Here is a 17,616-nt window from a genome sequence, read left to right on the forward strand (position 1 = left end):
CAATCCATGCTTTAGTCTGCAGACAACAAGGTTAACCATGGTTAAAATCAATTAGTGCAAGATAGCAGGGTTAGCCTTGAGTAATCGGCAGTGTGAATTTCATGTTCTAAGAATTAGAAAATCCACAATTTTCAGAGCTAAATTACATGAAATTGGCCAATAATTCAAATATATTGCAAGGTGTTTTATTAATCATAACTAAACATTTTATATTTAAACTCTCAATGGGTCTACTGTTCCTTTTCGGGTTTTGTGCTAGGAATGCAAAGTGTAAAGTTAATAGTAGCCACTCACAATACACCAAGCTTCCAATACATAGCTACTCACAATACACCAAACTTCCAATACATAGCCTGCTGTACCAATAACCATACATGATTATTTATTATTGTCTTATATAATTAGGAGGCTGCAAAGAAAGGAGCAACAGCAGGGGCTGAGAAGCTTATTGAATGCCTTCTCCGATCAGATAAAAAAGAATGGCCAAAGACCTTCACTTTGGCTTTGGAAAGAGAAAATCACACACAAATTATTGAAGTGTGGAGCCCAGAAAATAGTAAGTGGTTTTATTTTTCTATCCCAAACATTCCCAGCCTCACTAAGACTATATTTAACTTTCATAATGTGCTGTGTATGTAAGGCCATATGGTTTACGTATTTTATTAAAACTTGAAATAAATGTTAAGATCTTAAAACTGGATTAAATTATGAACTCCTTTTGAGTTGTCTGTTTTAAATCAAAGTTTTTTTTTTAATAGTGGGAATAGTTACATCACTTTAAAGGGACATTAAACAAGCATAGGGCTTAGGTTATTCTCCACCTTCCTTTAGTCATGGGTGCAAGCATGTTGAAATGTAGCTGTCACTGCATCCCAGTGCTGACGTGTGTTTGCACATGTGCAGCAATTCTCCTTCAGATACATGCAGTGAAATCTAGATTCCTATAGGCTGGTACCCATAATTAGAGGGTTTGGTGGGTGGGGGGTTTTACTGTTAGAGGGGGGACTTAGTATTAGGGGTTAATAGATATAGGGGTTAATAGATATATTAGGTCGTTTGTGATGTTAGGGTTGGCGGATTTAGGGGTTAATTTTTTTTAGTTTTTCTTTTTTTTTTTTTAATACTTTGTATGGGCGGTTAGATTTTTTTTAATACTTGTTGCGGGCGGTTAGTTTTTTTTTTTTTTTTAATTCTTATTGCGGGCGGTTAGGTTATTTTGTAATGCTCCGTTTGCCTTTGCTGCATCCCTAGGGATTGCGAAAATGGCAGGGTGGTGAAAGAGTCCACCTGCGGTGGATTCTTTCCCCACCCTGCCATTTTCGGAATCCACCTGGCTGCAGCTTCACTGCATCCAGATGAATTATTTGGCTGCGCGAGCAGCCAATATTCTTTTGGCTGCCTCGGGCTGCCAACATTCCTTTGAGGATGCGTGCGCAACTGGCGACACAGACGGACGCAATACAAACGCAATTATAGTATAGATAGGGACGTTCTCTGCAAAATGCATGTATTTTGAGAATGAGGAAATCTATTTAGAAAAAAACAGTTGGTTGGACAGACAGGGTAGATCAGCTATCGGGCACATTTTGCTTTTAAATTTATTTATTTTTATTGATAATTGGACTGGTTCCAGAGAGGGAAAAACTTAACAGGATCTTCTATATAATACATTATGCCTATTTTTATACCACTGTTTAATTTGTATTATCTTTATATCATTAAAAATATTAAGATCATAATGATTCACCCTTGAAAGAGAATACAACTTGTGTATTGTTTAATTTGTTTAGTGCCAAAAAAAGTTGTAGAAGAGCAAGATGAGGAAACCAGCACCTTCAGTACTCTTCAGTTTTCAGAAGAACCAGAGATGATGTTGGGTAACTACATTTTTATTAGAATTTGCATGTGTACATCTCTATCAGCACTGACACATTGGGGCCTATCTATCAAGCTCCGAATGGAGCTTGATGCCCCGTGTTTCTGGCGAGCCTGCAGGTACGATCGGGTTGATTGACACCCCCCTGCTGGCGGCCCATTGGCCGCGAGTCTGCAGGGGGCGGCGTTGCACCAGCAGCTCTTGTGAGCTGCTGGTGCAATGCTGAATACGGAGAGCGTATTGCTCGCCATATTCAGCGAGGTCTGGCGGACCTGATCCGCACTGTCGGATCAGGTCCGCCAGACTTTGATAAATTGAGGCCATTAAGTCATTACAATGAGGGTCAGCACTGAGGAACTTATTGTAACCACCTGTGCTCCCTTACTAATTAACCAACCTAACTCCATGTGTTATGCACACGCTCTGTCATGAGACTAACCCTTTTTATCCAACTCCTTCCTAATATGAATCTTTCTTTGTCTACAGGGCTTCCATAAAGCCACAACCAGTAGTTACCAGACCTTGTGATCAGTCTCACGTTCATTCTATGTATTAACAAGAACAAACTATTCCTCAGGTGCAGACATCCTGTGTCTTCTTACTGCTGCCAGGATCCAACTCTAATAAGTTACTGAGCAAGGATGGGGAGAACATCTGGTGATTGTCAGTAGATAATGCCAATTACAGTATATGACTTCATACTCTCCAGACTGAATAAATTCCCTTCTATAAACAGACTATTAATTCAATAAACACACAGAAATACTCTTTATTTAAGAATTTACCTTGGAGGGTATCTCCTCTTAAAGCAACATGCTACCTATGTGCTAAATCACTTGAAAGTGATGCAGCATATCTGAAAAAAGCTGACTAGAAAATATCACATGGACATCTCTAGGTAAAAAAGGAAGATATTTTACCTTATAATGTATTCATATCTCCAGGTAAGTCTTTTGTGAAGTTATCCTTCAGCTACTCTCTTCCATCTGCATGGGAAAAAATAAAAAACAGCCGACAAACAGCATAATCAGTGTTGAGTTCACAATTTCCTTTACTCGTTTTTCAGTATTCTCATAGTAAACTTCCTTAAACTGAGCAAGGAAATAAAGTGACTGTGCCTGCACATGCCATATAAACGCTCCCTTGCAAGTCCTGGGACAAACATCCTAATTAGATGCTTAAAACCCCCTGTAAAATAGAATGTGGCTATTGAGAACATTTTGAAGTAAAATATCTTCCTTCTTTACATATACATCTTCATGTGATCTTTTGTTGTCAGCTTTTACAGACCACTTTCAAATCATGTAGCATTTGGGTAGCATGTCCCTTTCACACACTTGTGTGTAACTTGCAACAGTAATAAATGTTAAGTTAATACTTAAAATAGTTTACCAACTTACCCCCGTTAGTGAATGTGATTTCTATTAGCATTCTAAGGGGTCAATTTATTAATGTGCAAGCGGACATGATACAATGTAGTGTGTCATGTCTGCTGCACATCGATAAATGCCAACTGGTCAATGCTGCCCCCTGCAGATTCACGGCCAATCGGCCGCTAGCAGGGGGTGTCAATCAACCCGATCTGTATATAATATTTTATTAAAGCTAATTTTGCATTTTATCCCTCTTTGATTTTTTCATAGCTTCATTATTTTCTGAAATGTTTTTTAGACTTAACTAATAGTCATTTAAAAATAAAACTACCAGACAATGGGGGGATCAAAACCCTTTAAAAAAATGTATCAAATGATTTAGCTGCAATAATCTTCATATACTTTAATTGTGATTTTCTGTTGCAAATCGTTAGGTTTTTCTAAGTAATTGTGATCAATTCCAATGTGATTATTTTTTTCCTGTACCCTTTAAATGGCTATTTTAAACTGGAAAAATACATAACAATACTAAACACAGATAAACCTTTTTCTTATTAAAATCTAATTATATTAACCAAACAAAACTATTTCTTTACTGTTGATACATCCCAATAGTTTTCTGAATAAGCTTTAACACAGATTCTTTTTGTAAACAGTTATACTTATAAATATGTATCTGCTTCCTTTTTCAGAGTCAGCTGCACCAAATGATAATGCCACATTTAGTCTTCCAGTGACCAGCAGTGAGTATTTTTTTTTCTTTCCAAAAGCTTTATTGATGTGAGAAACAGATACATACAGCCGTTAAGAAGGCTTTATAACAGTTACCAGCGATCAATTCTTTCTAACAGCATTAATTGTTTGACAAGATTGAATGACAGATTGTTCACATCATTAATATATATTCCCATCCTAAATAACAGGCATCAAGGATGAGATCAGAAATATTAAAGATTTTTCATTGTTTCTGAGTAAAGAGAGCTTAAAGTAATGACTTAGTTAAACAGAGATCTGTAGTAATGAGATTAGCTTATATGGGTGTAGTAGGGGGAAGGAGAGGAGGAGTGAAGGGAGGGAAGGGCCATGGGAAGGGGAAGAGAAAAAAAAAAAGGAGGGGAATTAGGTCTATATGGTGTTGTGTCATTTTGTGAGTATCGTTTCATAGACCGCAAGTTTGTGGGTTTTCAGGTAGTGGTATCGTTCCATGAGGAGGACATTGTCCACCTGGGAGTGTCATTCTTCTAGAGTAGGGGGGTTTTGCGTTTTCCATTTTTTAGGGATTAACTTCTTTGCACCAGTGAACATTATTAGCAACAGGGCCAAGTTGCTTCACTTTGTGTTTTTGGCAGGGCGAAGAATAGTAACATTTCCGGTGAATTTAGGATGGCTAGGTTCAAGGTCTCAGAATTTTTTTCAAAAACTCCTGACCAAAAGTCTCTCAGTTTTGGGCAATGCCACCATATGTGCAGGAGGGAGCCCTCCTCCTCATAACCCCTCCAGCGCGTGAGGCTAAGGGATGGAAATATCCTATGCAACTTTGTTGGAGGGAGATACCATCTGCTAAGTAGTTTGATGTGGGTCTCCTGAATATTTGCCGAGACCGAGGATCTCTTTAGTCTAATTAGTCTAAAGGCTGTCAACCAAGACTTGCATTCAAGCTCGGTGTCAAAGTCACGCTGCCATTGAATTGTGTATGTTGGCAGAGTATCTACTCCCTGTATAAGTATGATTTTGTATAGTAAGGATATAAGATGTTTTGGAATGCTTCCCATAATGCAGAGCTCCTTAAATTGGGTAAGCCTCCTGCCCAGGTCTAGTTTATGTTTATGTCTGTAATTGTAGTTTATCAACTGGTTGTAGTGCAGCCATGAGGAAAAAAATTCAGCTTGTCTTTCCTTTAATCTACTTTGTGGCAGTATTTTTCCGTTTTCTATCACTCCCTGGAGGGATCCCTCTCTTAGTTTATAGGGTTTAATCTGTCAAGAACCTAAATAATGGAAGGGGAGTTCGGGGTTTTCAAGGATTAGAGTTAGGGGAGAGTGTTTTGTGGAAATATGTACGGAAGTAGCCAAAGTCCTGTCCCATACATGAAATGTTTCTTCTATCAGATGATATTCTTTAACAACTTTTGGTCGCTGAGAGGGTGGTATCCATGCTAATGTGCCCAAATTATTTACTTTGAGAGTTTGCCTGTCCAGCTGGACCCATGCTTTGTGTTCTGAGTTGTGAGACCATTCTACAATCCTTTGCAACATAATTGCTTTCCTATACGAATTGAGGTCTGGTAAACCAAACCCTCCCCTGTCTCTCGGCAAATACATAGTGCGTTTTGGTAACCTAGGTTTGACATTAGCCCATATGAACTGTTTGATTAATTTTTGTAGTTTAGCGATATAGCCTGCTGGGAGCGCTATGGGAACAGTTTGGAAGAAATATAATATTTGCGGCAGAATATTCATTTTTATAACACCCACCCTTCCTAGCCAGAATATATGTTTACTGTTCCATGAAGAAAGATCTGAGGCTATGTTGTTTTTGAGTGTGGCGTATGTTTAAAAAGATGTTAGGGGTTAGGTGTATACCCAGATATTTTAATTTGTTCTTTGCAAGTGTACTATCTTTGGACAGGTGCAAGTGTACTATCTTTGGACTTAGTTAAGTTGAGGAGAAAGTTTGAGGCTTTGCCGTAAGCTCGCAGTTCGTTGAGTAGTTCAGGGAGTGAAGTATTTGCATTGGTTATTAGTATAGAGAACATCGTCGGCGTATAACGCCGGTTTGTGTCTTGTTTGCCCAATTTTAATACCCGTGATATTGTGGTTTTTCCTAATTTTATGAGCCAGAAACTCTATTGACAGTGCGAACAGCAGCGGGGATAGAGGACACCCCTGTCTAGTGCCATTGCTAATAGTAAATGAATCTGATAGGGTTCCGTTGATTCTAATTTTGGCATTGGGGTTTGAATAAAGTGCAAAAACAGAATTTAGGAAGGTTTCTCCAAAGCCCATTGTTTCCATAACCCGACGCAGAAAAAGCCAATTGACCCTGTTGAAGGCCTTCTCCACGTCGGTGAATAAAAGCACCATTGGGATTTTAGAGGCCCTAGCGTGGGTTATCAGTTGTACCACCTTGATGGTATTGTCCCTAGCCTCCCTCCCTGGGACAAAGCCCACCTGGTCGTTCATTATTAGATCTAGTAAATATTTATTAAGTCTGGTCGCTAAAATTTTTGCAAGTAATTTCATGTCCGCATTAATTAGGGAGATGGGCCTAAAGTGTTCAGGGGAATCTGCCGCCTTACCCGGTTTTGGGATGACGGTGATATGGGCCTCAAGTAGGATGTTGGAAAGGTGTGGGTTTTCTCTTATGCTATTGAATAGGTCTAAAAGTGGACGCGATATAACTTCTTTACATTTTTTATATTAAAGCGAGGAGAACCCATCGGGGCCTGGGCTTTTGCCGGTTGTGGAATTTTTAATAGCCTTAAACATCTCTTCTAAAGTTATCGGGGAATCCAGGAAGTTCCTGAGGTAGGGTTGGAAGATCAATGCCTTGTAGATAAGAGTCAATATTATTTTTCTTTTGAATCATTGAGGCTTTCTGGATGGCTAGGTCCACCTTATCGTGCATGTTGTACAAAGAGTGGTAATATTTGTGGAATGCTGAGGTTATATGAGAACTACTACTTAGGAAATGTCCGTTTTTAGTTTTAATGACGTGGATATATGACTGGAGTTGTCTTCTTTTGAGGGATCTATCTAAGATTTTGCCTGGCTTGTTCCCTCCTTCATAATAATACTGTTTTAAATATAGAGCTTTTTTATGAGATTCGGCCAACTGTTTTTTAAGTTCTACTCTTACTTTATTTAACTGGGTCTTTGTGGTATTACATAAACGGTCCGATTTGTGTTTAGTCTCCAAAGAGCCCAGCTTGGACAGCAACTCGCTATATTTTAGTCGATATTGTTTATTGAGTAATACTTTATGTTTGATTAAGGCACCATGTATCACACTTTTATGTGCTTCCCACACGGTTGCCATCGACAATGATGGGTATGTATTTATCTCAAAGTACTTAATTAGGATCTTACGTAAGTATTCCATAATTAGGGGGATTATCTTGTATTGAGTCATCGAGTCTCCATATTCTACTTGTGATTGGTATGTCAGGCCAGAGAACCGAGCATGTGACTGGTGCATGATCGAACCATGTAATATGACCTATATCGCTTTGATGTGTAATTGTGAGGCCGCAGGAATCAGTGTAAATATAATCAATCCTGGAGTAGCTATTGTGTTGAATAGAGTAAAAAGAATAATCTCTGGAGTTAGGGTGAAGGGATCGCCATATGTCATGTAGGGCTAGCTCCTTGAGGGTGGAATTAACCTGTTTAATCGTGGAAGTAGGTGTGCAAGACACTCCCCTTGAGGAGTCCAGAGAAGGATCTGATACCAAGTTAAAATCTCCAGCTAGATATGTGATTTCTTTGGAGTGTTCTAATAACAGGTTAGAAAAATGTTTTATGAACGCATCTTGAGAGTGACTGGGTGAGTATACTGATGCTAGAGTGATATAGTGGCCAAAGAGAGTGCCCACTAATAATAAGTATCGTCCTTCCGGATCTCTCTCAATATGCGTCATGTGAAATGGGATTGTTTTATGGAATATCACACCAACTCCTCCCCTTTTACTCGATCCTGAGGCAAACAACGCAAGAGGGTACAAGGGGTTATGCCATTTAGGCTTTTTTCCTTTTTGAAAATTAGTTTATTGTACTAATATAATATGGCTTTCTAATTTGCTTAGTTCTTTAAAAGCAATAGAGCGCTTGCCTGGATTGTTAAGGCCTTTAGCATTAATTGTTGTGAGGTTAATAGAGTGGTATTTAAATTTACTTTGTTTTAGACTGTGTAGCCATTCTGTAGGGGGGGGGGGGGAGAAGGGTACGCTGGGGGGGAGGGGAAGAGGAGAGAAGAATGGACAAGGAAGGAAACGATATCACAGAACTATACGTGTATTAAGGTAATTATCTAGATTACACACAAAATGATCTCAAAAACAGTGATAACAACCTATAAGAATGTAAAAGTACAGTTCTCAGTATCAAAATCTGCAAACAAGTTTAACGGGGAAGTAACCCCAAAACTGACGTGAATTATAGTTAACATAAATAGAATTACAGCACGTTAATAGATAGGAAGATATGCGGGGAAGGCAAGGTTAGATAGCAACTTAACTGGGGTACAATGAAAAAAGGAGAGGGCGATAGAAGCTGCCATCTGTAATTGGGGTCTTAGATAAATCAACTGAACTTGTGGTGCATGCCGTCACCTCTCTCTAATTGTCTGAGTGCCCTTCTGCTGTCTAGCTGTGGTTACGGTGCATGTTTGAGATACTCCTTTATGACCCAATTAAAGACGCTCCCTAGTGTCAGTAAGAATACTCTAAAGGCCTTACGAAGACCTACTGTATGTTACGTACCTTATATTATCGGCCAGGGGGGTTGCAAGCCCCATGGAGCTGGCTAAAGTGTTATTGGTTTTATCTAAGCAAAATAGCCTTAGTATGGCAGAAAAATATAAGCTTATCGGGCGCTGGGGAAGCCTAAAGTCGCCATGAGAGAGGCTTCGGAGTAAATTCTACTATTAAAATGTAGTTGTCTATAGTATGTTGACAGTCTCTCCCTGCAGGTGACGTGTCCATGTGCCGACTGTCTGCTACGGGGTATTTTATCTGCTACTCAAAACTCAAGCCCCGATTGGGGTCATCCTTGCGAGATCTATACTCTAACTATAACAAACCCATCTTTTTTAGGTACATGTAAAAGTTGAGGACCTTATATTCTAGCATATTAAAGTAACAGCAGTTAATAATAAGAGCAGGTTATTAACACAGACAGCAAAACTTAGGTCAACCTCTATAATGATTAAGATAACTTAGTTTACGTAAGCCATTATTTAATCATAAATTAGTTGTGTTCAGGCACCCTATAGGTACCTCCCGTATCACAGATGGCTAGCCTGTATCTCGGTGCCTGAAGTATTGCAGCGTTCAGGTACCAGATCATCTCGTCAGAGGCGTCAGATAAGCATTCCCCGTTTAGGTGAATTACATTTGTAAGACATCAATATCGCTATATCACCAAAGGCAGGCTAGTCTTTTAAGCTTTATTCTCCAACAAACCTAGGTTGCTCTAGCGATCCCAGATATAAACTACAATCTATTCTATAGTAACAATACCTCTGTGCAGTAATATAACAATGTACAGGTAAAGTTTATACCTCAGTCTTTGAGGCGAATTGACAAACCTGAGTCATTATTGAGCAAATTAGTTCTTATCAGAATACTAAAGTCATCAATAAGGTACAGTACATTACCAATTTTCCTCCTCTGATGGTCGGTCTCTAGGTGATTGTGGTGGGGGTGCTCCACCTCCAGCCAGCGCTCCCCGTGTGATAGGGACCTGAATAGACAAATTTTCAAAAAAGATTTTTTCATTCATTCCAGGCCTGTAAATAGCTGTTCTGTTGTTGTTGTTGTTGGCTATGATAGAGACTGGGAACCCCCACCTATATTGAATCTTACAGTTCTTTTAAGTGGCGGTAATATGAGCCAGCTCCCTTCTCTTTTGTAGGGTTACTAGCGAGAGATCAGTAAAAAGTTGTATCTCCTCTCCTGCATGAAGAATGGGGTGCTTGCGCCGGGCGCTTTGGAGGATCTCTTCCTTGTCTTTATAACTTAGGAGTTTGACGATGATATCCATCGGCGGTGCCTTATTGGGTGGCTTGGGCCTAAGGTAGTGCTGAATCTATTACAGAAGTTTAGTGAATATATGAGATAAAATGGTCAGCAAATATGCAAAATGATGTATCAATCTGACCATTGTCTCTGTATTCAGAGAAATCTAATACAGGTGGTCCTCGTTTTACAACGGTTCAATTTACACCGTTTCAGAATAACAACCTTTTTTTCCAGTCATGTGACTGCTATTGAAAAGCATTGAGAAGCAGTGCATTTATTAAAATAGTCAGTAGGTGGAGCTGTCCGCCTGTGCTGCAGCAAAGCCAAGCAAGCTGAAATTAATCAATTTAACCAGACCTGAGCTATCAAGCAGATTTCAAAGGAACAAGGTCTTCCTGTCTATAAATCAGTTCAGATTGGAATGCATAGAAAGAACTGTTTGCAGAAAAATGCAAGTAAAGTCTGTGTTGTGTGATTATTTTATTAGGTTTATAATGCTATTTAGCAAATGTTTTTGTTCATTTAACTTAGTTTAATTATATATTCTGTGTTGTGTGATTATTTTATTAGGTTTATAATGCTGTTTAGCATTTAAAGTCTTCATTTCAAAACTTTAAAAATAATGTATTAGGTGTTACTTATGCCAATTTTGAGAGGAGCCTGGAACCTATCTCCCTCACTTCCCATTGATTTACATTATAAACTGTGTTTCAATTTACAACGGTTTCGATTTACAACCATTCCTTCTGGAACCTAACCCCGGCGTAAACTGAGGGCTACCTGTATCTGTTTTTCTAAAAATGTATCTTCAGTTGGAGGGACATGAAACCCAAACATTTTCTTTTAGGATTCAGATAGAACATGCAATTTTTATAGTTTAGTTCTACTATCTAATTTGCTTCATTCTTGTGGTTTTCTTTTTGTTGTAGCAGCAACAATCCAACACTGGGAGCTAGCTGAACACATCAAGCAAACCAGTGGCAAAAGGCATTTATGTGCAGCCACTAATTATCAGCTAGCTCCCAGTAATGCACTGCAGCTCCTGAGCCTACCTAGGTATACTTTTCAACTAAAGATGCCAAAAGAACAAAGCAAATTATAAAAGTAAATTGGAATGTTATTTAAAATTGTATGCTCTACCTCCATCGGAATCATGAAAGAAAAATGTTGGGTTTTATGAATATGAAATTCTGAATTTAAGTAATTATAGTCCAGTTACCAATTGTGTGCTTCCTGATGACTTTGATTTGTATCATTAGGTGCTCAGGTTGGGTCTTAAGTTGTATGTTATTTACTGTCTGTATATGTTCCTTTTATCTGCAAGGTCACACTCCTAAATCTGTCAAAGATTTCACTTTGAGAAAGTATCAAGAAGAGCTGGCCCAGTGTGCTTACAGCGGGAAGAACACCATCATATGTGCCCCAACAGGTCAGGATATTGTCATCTAATACAAAATATGCACTGGCACAGCCAGAATATAGGAAGAGTTCATTATGACATCACTTGTAGAATTTTCAGTTTACATCCAGATAAACTTTGCATAGACCTGTAAGCCTTAGCTCTAACCAATTAATGATGATGATAATTATTAGTACTATCAATATTATCATCAAAGTTTGGAAAAGTTTAATCATTGCAATTAATTAATCAACTAGTCATGTACTAATAAAAACATTGCATTTTGAAGCTCACTACATATATGTTATATAGCACAATAGAGACACTGAAGCGTTGCATCTATACAGCTTTAAGAATTTGCTTGCAATGCAATTTTGTAGTTTTATTTAGTATAAATTACTTCTGTTACATCTGAGAATACATTTTATTTGCTTATAAACTAAAGCAAATATGTGAGAAAATAACGGCCTTAATATTTTGTCCTAAAAGAAACTGAAAATTTAGTACGGAATAACTGATTTTATAACTTGCTTCAATTTATTCTGATGAAGTTTATATGGATATTTGTGTTTTACCTCTTTAATAATGGAAATGTTTATGTGAATTTTGTGTCATACAAAAGTAATATTTCTACTTAAAGGGACACTGAACCCACATTTTTTCTTTTGTGATTCAGATAGAGCATGCAATTTTTTTTTTTTTTTTTTAAATATTTTTATTATATTTCAACAGGTTTATACATTTTCATATAATTTCAAGGAAGAGAAAAAAAAAAAAAAAATAGACAAACCATTAACATTAAGCATCAATAGACAATCCACAATGTTTCCCTGTTGGAATATATTTTTTTCCCCTTTTTTTTCCCCACCCTTGTTGTTTTCCCTGAACAACCATACAAGAACCAGAAGAAAAAAAAAAAAAAAAAAAAAAAAAAAGGGAGAGAGCCCCCCACACCTCACACAGGAGAAGAAGGGGAGAAATCAGAATACATCTTCCTTTACCATATTCCCAAAAGTACCATCTCTGAGTTTTGGAAAGGGAATATTATTTGATCAATTTCTGTCTCTGTAAGTGATTTGATGAATGGTGCCCATTTTTTAAAAAAAAGCTTAATGTCAGATTCCTTATCAATGTTAGTATCTCGCTGCTCTAGAATACATTGTTTCTTAAGAAAATTCTTAATTTCTGATACTGTCGGCAAATTTCTTGACTTCCACTTTTTAAAAATTAAGTATCTAACTGCTAAAATAATTGAAATAATTAAATTCCCATTGGACCTATGCTCTTCTTGATTATTTAAGCAGAATATGACCTGAGTTAGAGAGAGATCCAGAGGGGATATTTTAAGTGACGTCTTTGCCCAGAATTCTATTTTATACCAACACTGTCTGATCAATGGACAATCCCAGATCATATGTTTCAGATCTGCAGCCATCCTGGAGCATTTGGGACACTTATCAAAGTTTGAATTCTTAAGCTTAAATGCTTTTTCAGGGGTATAATAATATCTATGTATAAGTTTTAAATGAGCCTCCCTCCAGGTGGCAGAGATTGTAGCCTGAGACACCCTGCCAATAGAGGTTTTTATAAATTGACTATCGATATAATCCTGCGCCAAGTCTAGATTCCAATCCTGCGCTAATTTTTCAAGAAGGTGTTTCCCTTTGCCAACTCCCAATAAGTGGTAACATGGGGTGATAGACATCAGCCCGTTCTTAACTAATGTAAGCCAGTCCTCTAGACTACCTAAGTCCCATTGCCATTTAGATATCCGCATCATATCTATAATATAATGCCTTGTCTGTAAATATGCAAAGAACTCCTTGTTGGAGAGATTAAAGTTGTTTTTGAGTTCATCAAAGGATTTAATACATTTTCTTTCTTGATCCACAAAATATATAAGTTTGTCCAATCCCAATGTATACCAGTTTTTAATCACAGGTGAATCTAAGCCTGCCTGAAATTTGGGGTTGCCTATTAGAGGTAGATATTGTGAGACCTGACAATTTATATCTATAAGCTTTCCGATTCTTCTCCAGGCCCTCAAGGGGTTAAGGAACATTTTAAGTGATCTGATATTCACTGGATAGTCTTTAGGTTCACAGTGTAGCAGAGCTTTTGGTAGGTATGGATAGCAAACTTTCTCTTCCAAGTTATTATTCAGCACGTAATCCTTGGAGAAGATCCAGTCGGCTGCAATTCGCGCTAGGAAAGCCAAGTTATACAACCTTATGTCTGGCAAGGCAAAGCCTCCATAAACTTTAGCAGATGACAATTTATTCAAAGAAATCCTAGGTCTAGCTTTTTGCCAGATAAATCTTCTGAGCATACTATTTATTAATCGTATGTCTCTTTCTAGGAGCATTATTGCTGTATTCTGTAAGACATAGAGCAATTTAGGGAAAAGAACCATCTTAAATAATGCTATCCGTCCAGAGATAGAGAGTGGCAGACTCTCCCAATTTCTAAGCTTATCTCTAAAGATTGAGATGACTGGTAGAATGTTAAACTTATATAGATCTTTTGGTTCACTTGGGATATTGATACCTAGATATTTAAACGAATCCTTAACTAGACGAAAAGGAATATTGCTAGGGGAAGAGTTATTTTTCCTAAGCCAGAATAGTTCTGACTTGGTAGTATTTACTTTGTAGCCCGAGAAGGAGCCAAATTGGCCTATAATTTGTAATAATTTAGGGATATTGACTTTGCTGTTTGATAAATATATAAGGATATCGTCTGCATATAGAGCCAATTTTATTTCATACTCCCCTATTTTAATGCCTTCAAGTTGTTGCCTAATCGCAATTGCCAGGGGTTCAATACAGAGGTTGAAGAGGAGGGGGGAGAGGGGGCATCCCTGACGAGTTCCTCTGCCCAATACAATTTGGGGGGAGAGTAGATTATTTACAATTAGACTCGTATGCGGCTGATTATATAAATTTTTAATAAAGTCGAGGAACCCTCCTGTAAACCCAAACTTTTCTAAAGAGAGAAAAAGATGATCATATTGAACAGAGTCGAAGGCTTTCTCAGCGTCAACTGAAATAACCGCTAGGTCTGGCAGGGCCCTATCCCCCCTCCTCCCCCCTTCCCCCCCGTAGAAGAAGTATTCTGATGTTACCAATATTTCTCTGATTTTTGCTGAGGAGTTTCGAGAGTTTAAGAATCCGGCTTGATCTTTATGAATGATATCACCTAATATTTTTTGTAGCCTCTGGGCAAGAATTGATGTAAAGATCTTGTAGTCGGAATTTAATAAAGCAATTGGCCTATATGACTCCCTTAAAGTTGGGTCCTTCCCTCTTTTGAGTATTAAAGTTGTGTAAGAGGATGAAAAAGATTTCGTCATCTCTTCTCCATCTATATACATGGAGTTGTATAGTTTACAGAGGTATACTGATATTTCTGGGGATAAGATTTTAAAGAATTCATTAGGCAACCCATCCGGCCCAGAGGCTTTGTTAAGGGCAAGGTCAGAGATAGTTTTCTTAATTTCTTCCTCTGTAATTTGAACGTTAAGAGTTTCAGATATATCACTAGAAATTTTAGGAACTGGGATTTTACTCCAGAAGTCTTCCGCTTGAGCTAAGTCAGAGGGTCTAGAAGAGTATAATTCTTGATAGTATTTTTTCAGTTCTTCCGCAATTTCCTCGTATTTAAGAATTACGTTCTCACCTACAACCAATTTCTCAATCAACGGGGTTTTTTTTTTCGCTTTTAACCAGTTTAGCTAATAGTTTCCCAGATTTATTACCATATTTATATAATTTGGATTGTAATTTCAGTTCTTTCTGGGTTTCTCTATATAGTAAAAAAGCATCTTTATTGCTTTTTGCACTGTTATATTTATCCCAGTTAACTGAGTTTTGGTCAAGGAGGAATCGATTGTATGCATTTGTTATTGCATTTGTTAACTCCTTTTCTCTTTGTTGCATTTTTCTATTTAGTATAGCCAGATAAGCTATAATTTCGCCTCTCAACACAGCCTTTGCTGCCTCCCAGAATATAGCAGGACGATCTCTATATTCTGAATTACGGAGGGCATACTCATTAAACTTATCTCTGAGCCAGTTCTTAAATTTCATATCAGACACTAAATAGGAAGGGAAGAAAAAGCGATTTGACTTAAATTTATGCTGCTTGTCCTGGAGGTCTAAAATGATCGGCCCATGATCAGACAAACATATAGGGAGTATTTTTGTCTTAATCTCATATGTACACAATCTTTCATCAATCAGAAAGAGGTCGATTCTTGATAGCGTTTTATGAGCTTTGGATAAGCAGGTATACTCTCTAACATCAGGATTTTGCATCCTCCATATGTCCCTAATGCCCAGATTTTGCATCAGCTTCGTGAGTAGTTTAGCTTCCAAATTATCTTTTTTATGCTTTTTTTGTTTTGTATTTTGTCTCAGCCTATCAAGTGGGCACTGTGGAGCCATATTAAAGTCTCCTGCAAGAATAAGATTACCTTCTATTTTAGAGAGTATCTCAGTCTGCAATTGGTTCCAGAATTCTGGGTCAAGAGTATTAGGCGCATATACGTTACATAGTGTGTACATACGATTACTAATCTTTATTTTTATAATCACTGATCTCCCCTCCGGATCCACTCCAACATACAGTGTTTCTGCATTAATCCTTTTCCCCACTAAAATGGCTACCCCTCTCTTTCTCCCCTGTCCCGGCGCAGCAAATATCTCCTTAACCCATGATGTCTTTAGTTTCGAACTTTCCTCTAGATTGAGGTGCGTTTCCTGGAGGAAAGCTATATCCGTATTCAGTTTCTTTAATTGGGTAATAATTAATTTCCTCTTTATAGGGGTGGTAATACCTCCTACGTTCCAGGATACTATTTTAAAATTGACCATTTATTTCAATGGGTAGATAAGTGAAATTGGTGTGGGAGGCAAGGGGGGGAGGATAAACAAACCAACAAAACAGGGGGAGGGAGAACGAAAGAGAAAAAAAAAAAAAAAAAAAAAAAAAAAAAAAAAGGGGGAACAATGTTCCCCTTCCTTATCCAATCCTTATTGTTCTCAACTATTTTCCTTTCCATTCTTCACTAAAGAAAAAAGAAATAATTAAATAAGAATAAAATAATAACCAGGTACAATGGATCCTTGGTACCCATTCAGTTTACTCACTGACATTTAACTGACTCAGTAACTTTTCTGCGTCTTGCGCATTTTCAAACATAAAAACTTCTCCCTTAACAAAAACCTTAAGTTTAGCAGGGTAGTTAATTAGAGCCTGGTACCCCTGCTGGATAAATTTGGAACAAATTGGGGCTAGATTTCTCCTCTTAAGTGATGTTTCTACAGAGTAGTCCTGAAATAGGAGAATCCTGCTCTCTTTAAACATTATAGGCTGATTCTTGCGAAAGTGTTGGAGAAGGGTGACTTTGTCGTTAAAATTAAGTAGTTTAGCTATTACTGGCCTGGGTCTAGTGTTACCTCTGTTGTCAACCTGTTGCTTCCCTATTCTATGAACCCTTTCTACCACTATTTGAGGATGGCTGGAGGGGATTTTAAGTAACTGTACTAGGGTATCTGAGATAAATGAATTTAGATTCTCAGGTTGTTTTGCTTCAGGTACCCCAATAATGCGGATATTATTTCTTCTGGCCCTGTTTTCTATATCTTCGATTTTGATTTGCATTTTGGACAAGGTAGCTACAGTAGATTCTATGCTTGTGCTATGAATGACAGTAAGGTCCTCGAGATCAGACACCCTTTGTTCTACTTCGTTAATTCTACTGGTGAAATGTCTCAATTCTTGGGACAACAATGAGATCTCTTGTTTAATCTCTGCCCTAAGGGCATCAAATTTAGGGTTTAAGGCTTCCGCGATATTTGATACTAAGGCCTGCATGTTAAAGGTTTCATTAGTAAATGGAGTATTAACAGGAGTTAGCTGTGTCTCGGCAGCTGCCTCTATAGTGTTTTTATTCCTTTTCTCTCTTGGTTTTGCTGTCATGGCTGGTGGGGGAGTCCGGGAGTGACTGTGAAGAAATTTATCCATATATTGTGCAAATAGCCTAAGTAGTGATCTACTTGTGCCGTATTCAGAAAAAGGAAAAAAAATAAGTGTTCAATAGATTCCGTGGGAGGAAAGGTAAGGAAGTGGGAGTGAGGGGGGGTGAAAATGTGAGGATAGGAGGGGTGGAAGAAGTGAGGGAGGGGAGGAGAAAAAAAAAAAAAAAAAAAAAAAAAAAAAAAAAAAG

General features: G+C 37.9%; 1 protein-coding gene across 1 annotated transcript in view; it reads left to right on the plus strand.

Annotated features, from left to right (window-relative positions):
* RIGI (RNA sensor RIG-I) overlaps positions 1–17,616 on the plus strand; it is a 149,645-nt gene that overhangs the window by 39,051 nt on the left and 92,978 nt on the right. The window contains exons 5-8 of the mRNA XM_053702627.1: positions 406–556; positions 1,791–1,877; positions 3,942–3,992; positions 11,313–11,417. Of these exons, the coding sequence (XP_053558602.1) occupies positions 406–556; positions 1,791–1,877; positions 3,942–3,992; positions 11,313–11,417 (394 nt within the window). The remainder of the gene's footprint in view (positions 1–405; positions 557–1,790; positions 1,878–3,941; positions 3,993–11,312; positions 11,418–17,616) is intronic.

Source organism: Bombina bombina, chromosome 2 (assembly GCF_027579735.1).
Source record: "Bombina bombina isolate aBomBom1 chromosome 2, aBomBom1.pri, whole genome shotgun sequence".
NCBI classification, from domain to species: Eukaryota; Metazoa; Chordata; class Amphibia; order Anura; family Bombinatoridae; genus Bombina; species Bombina bombina.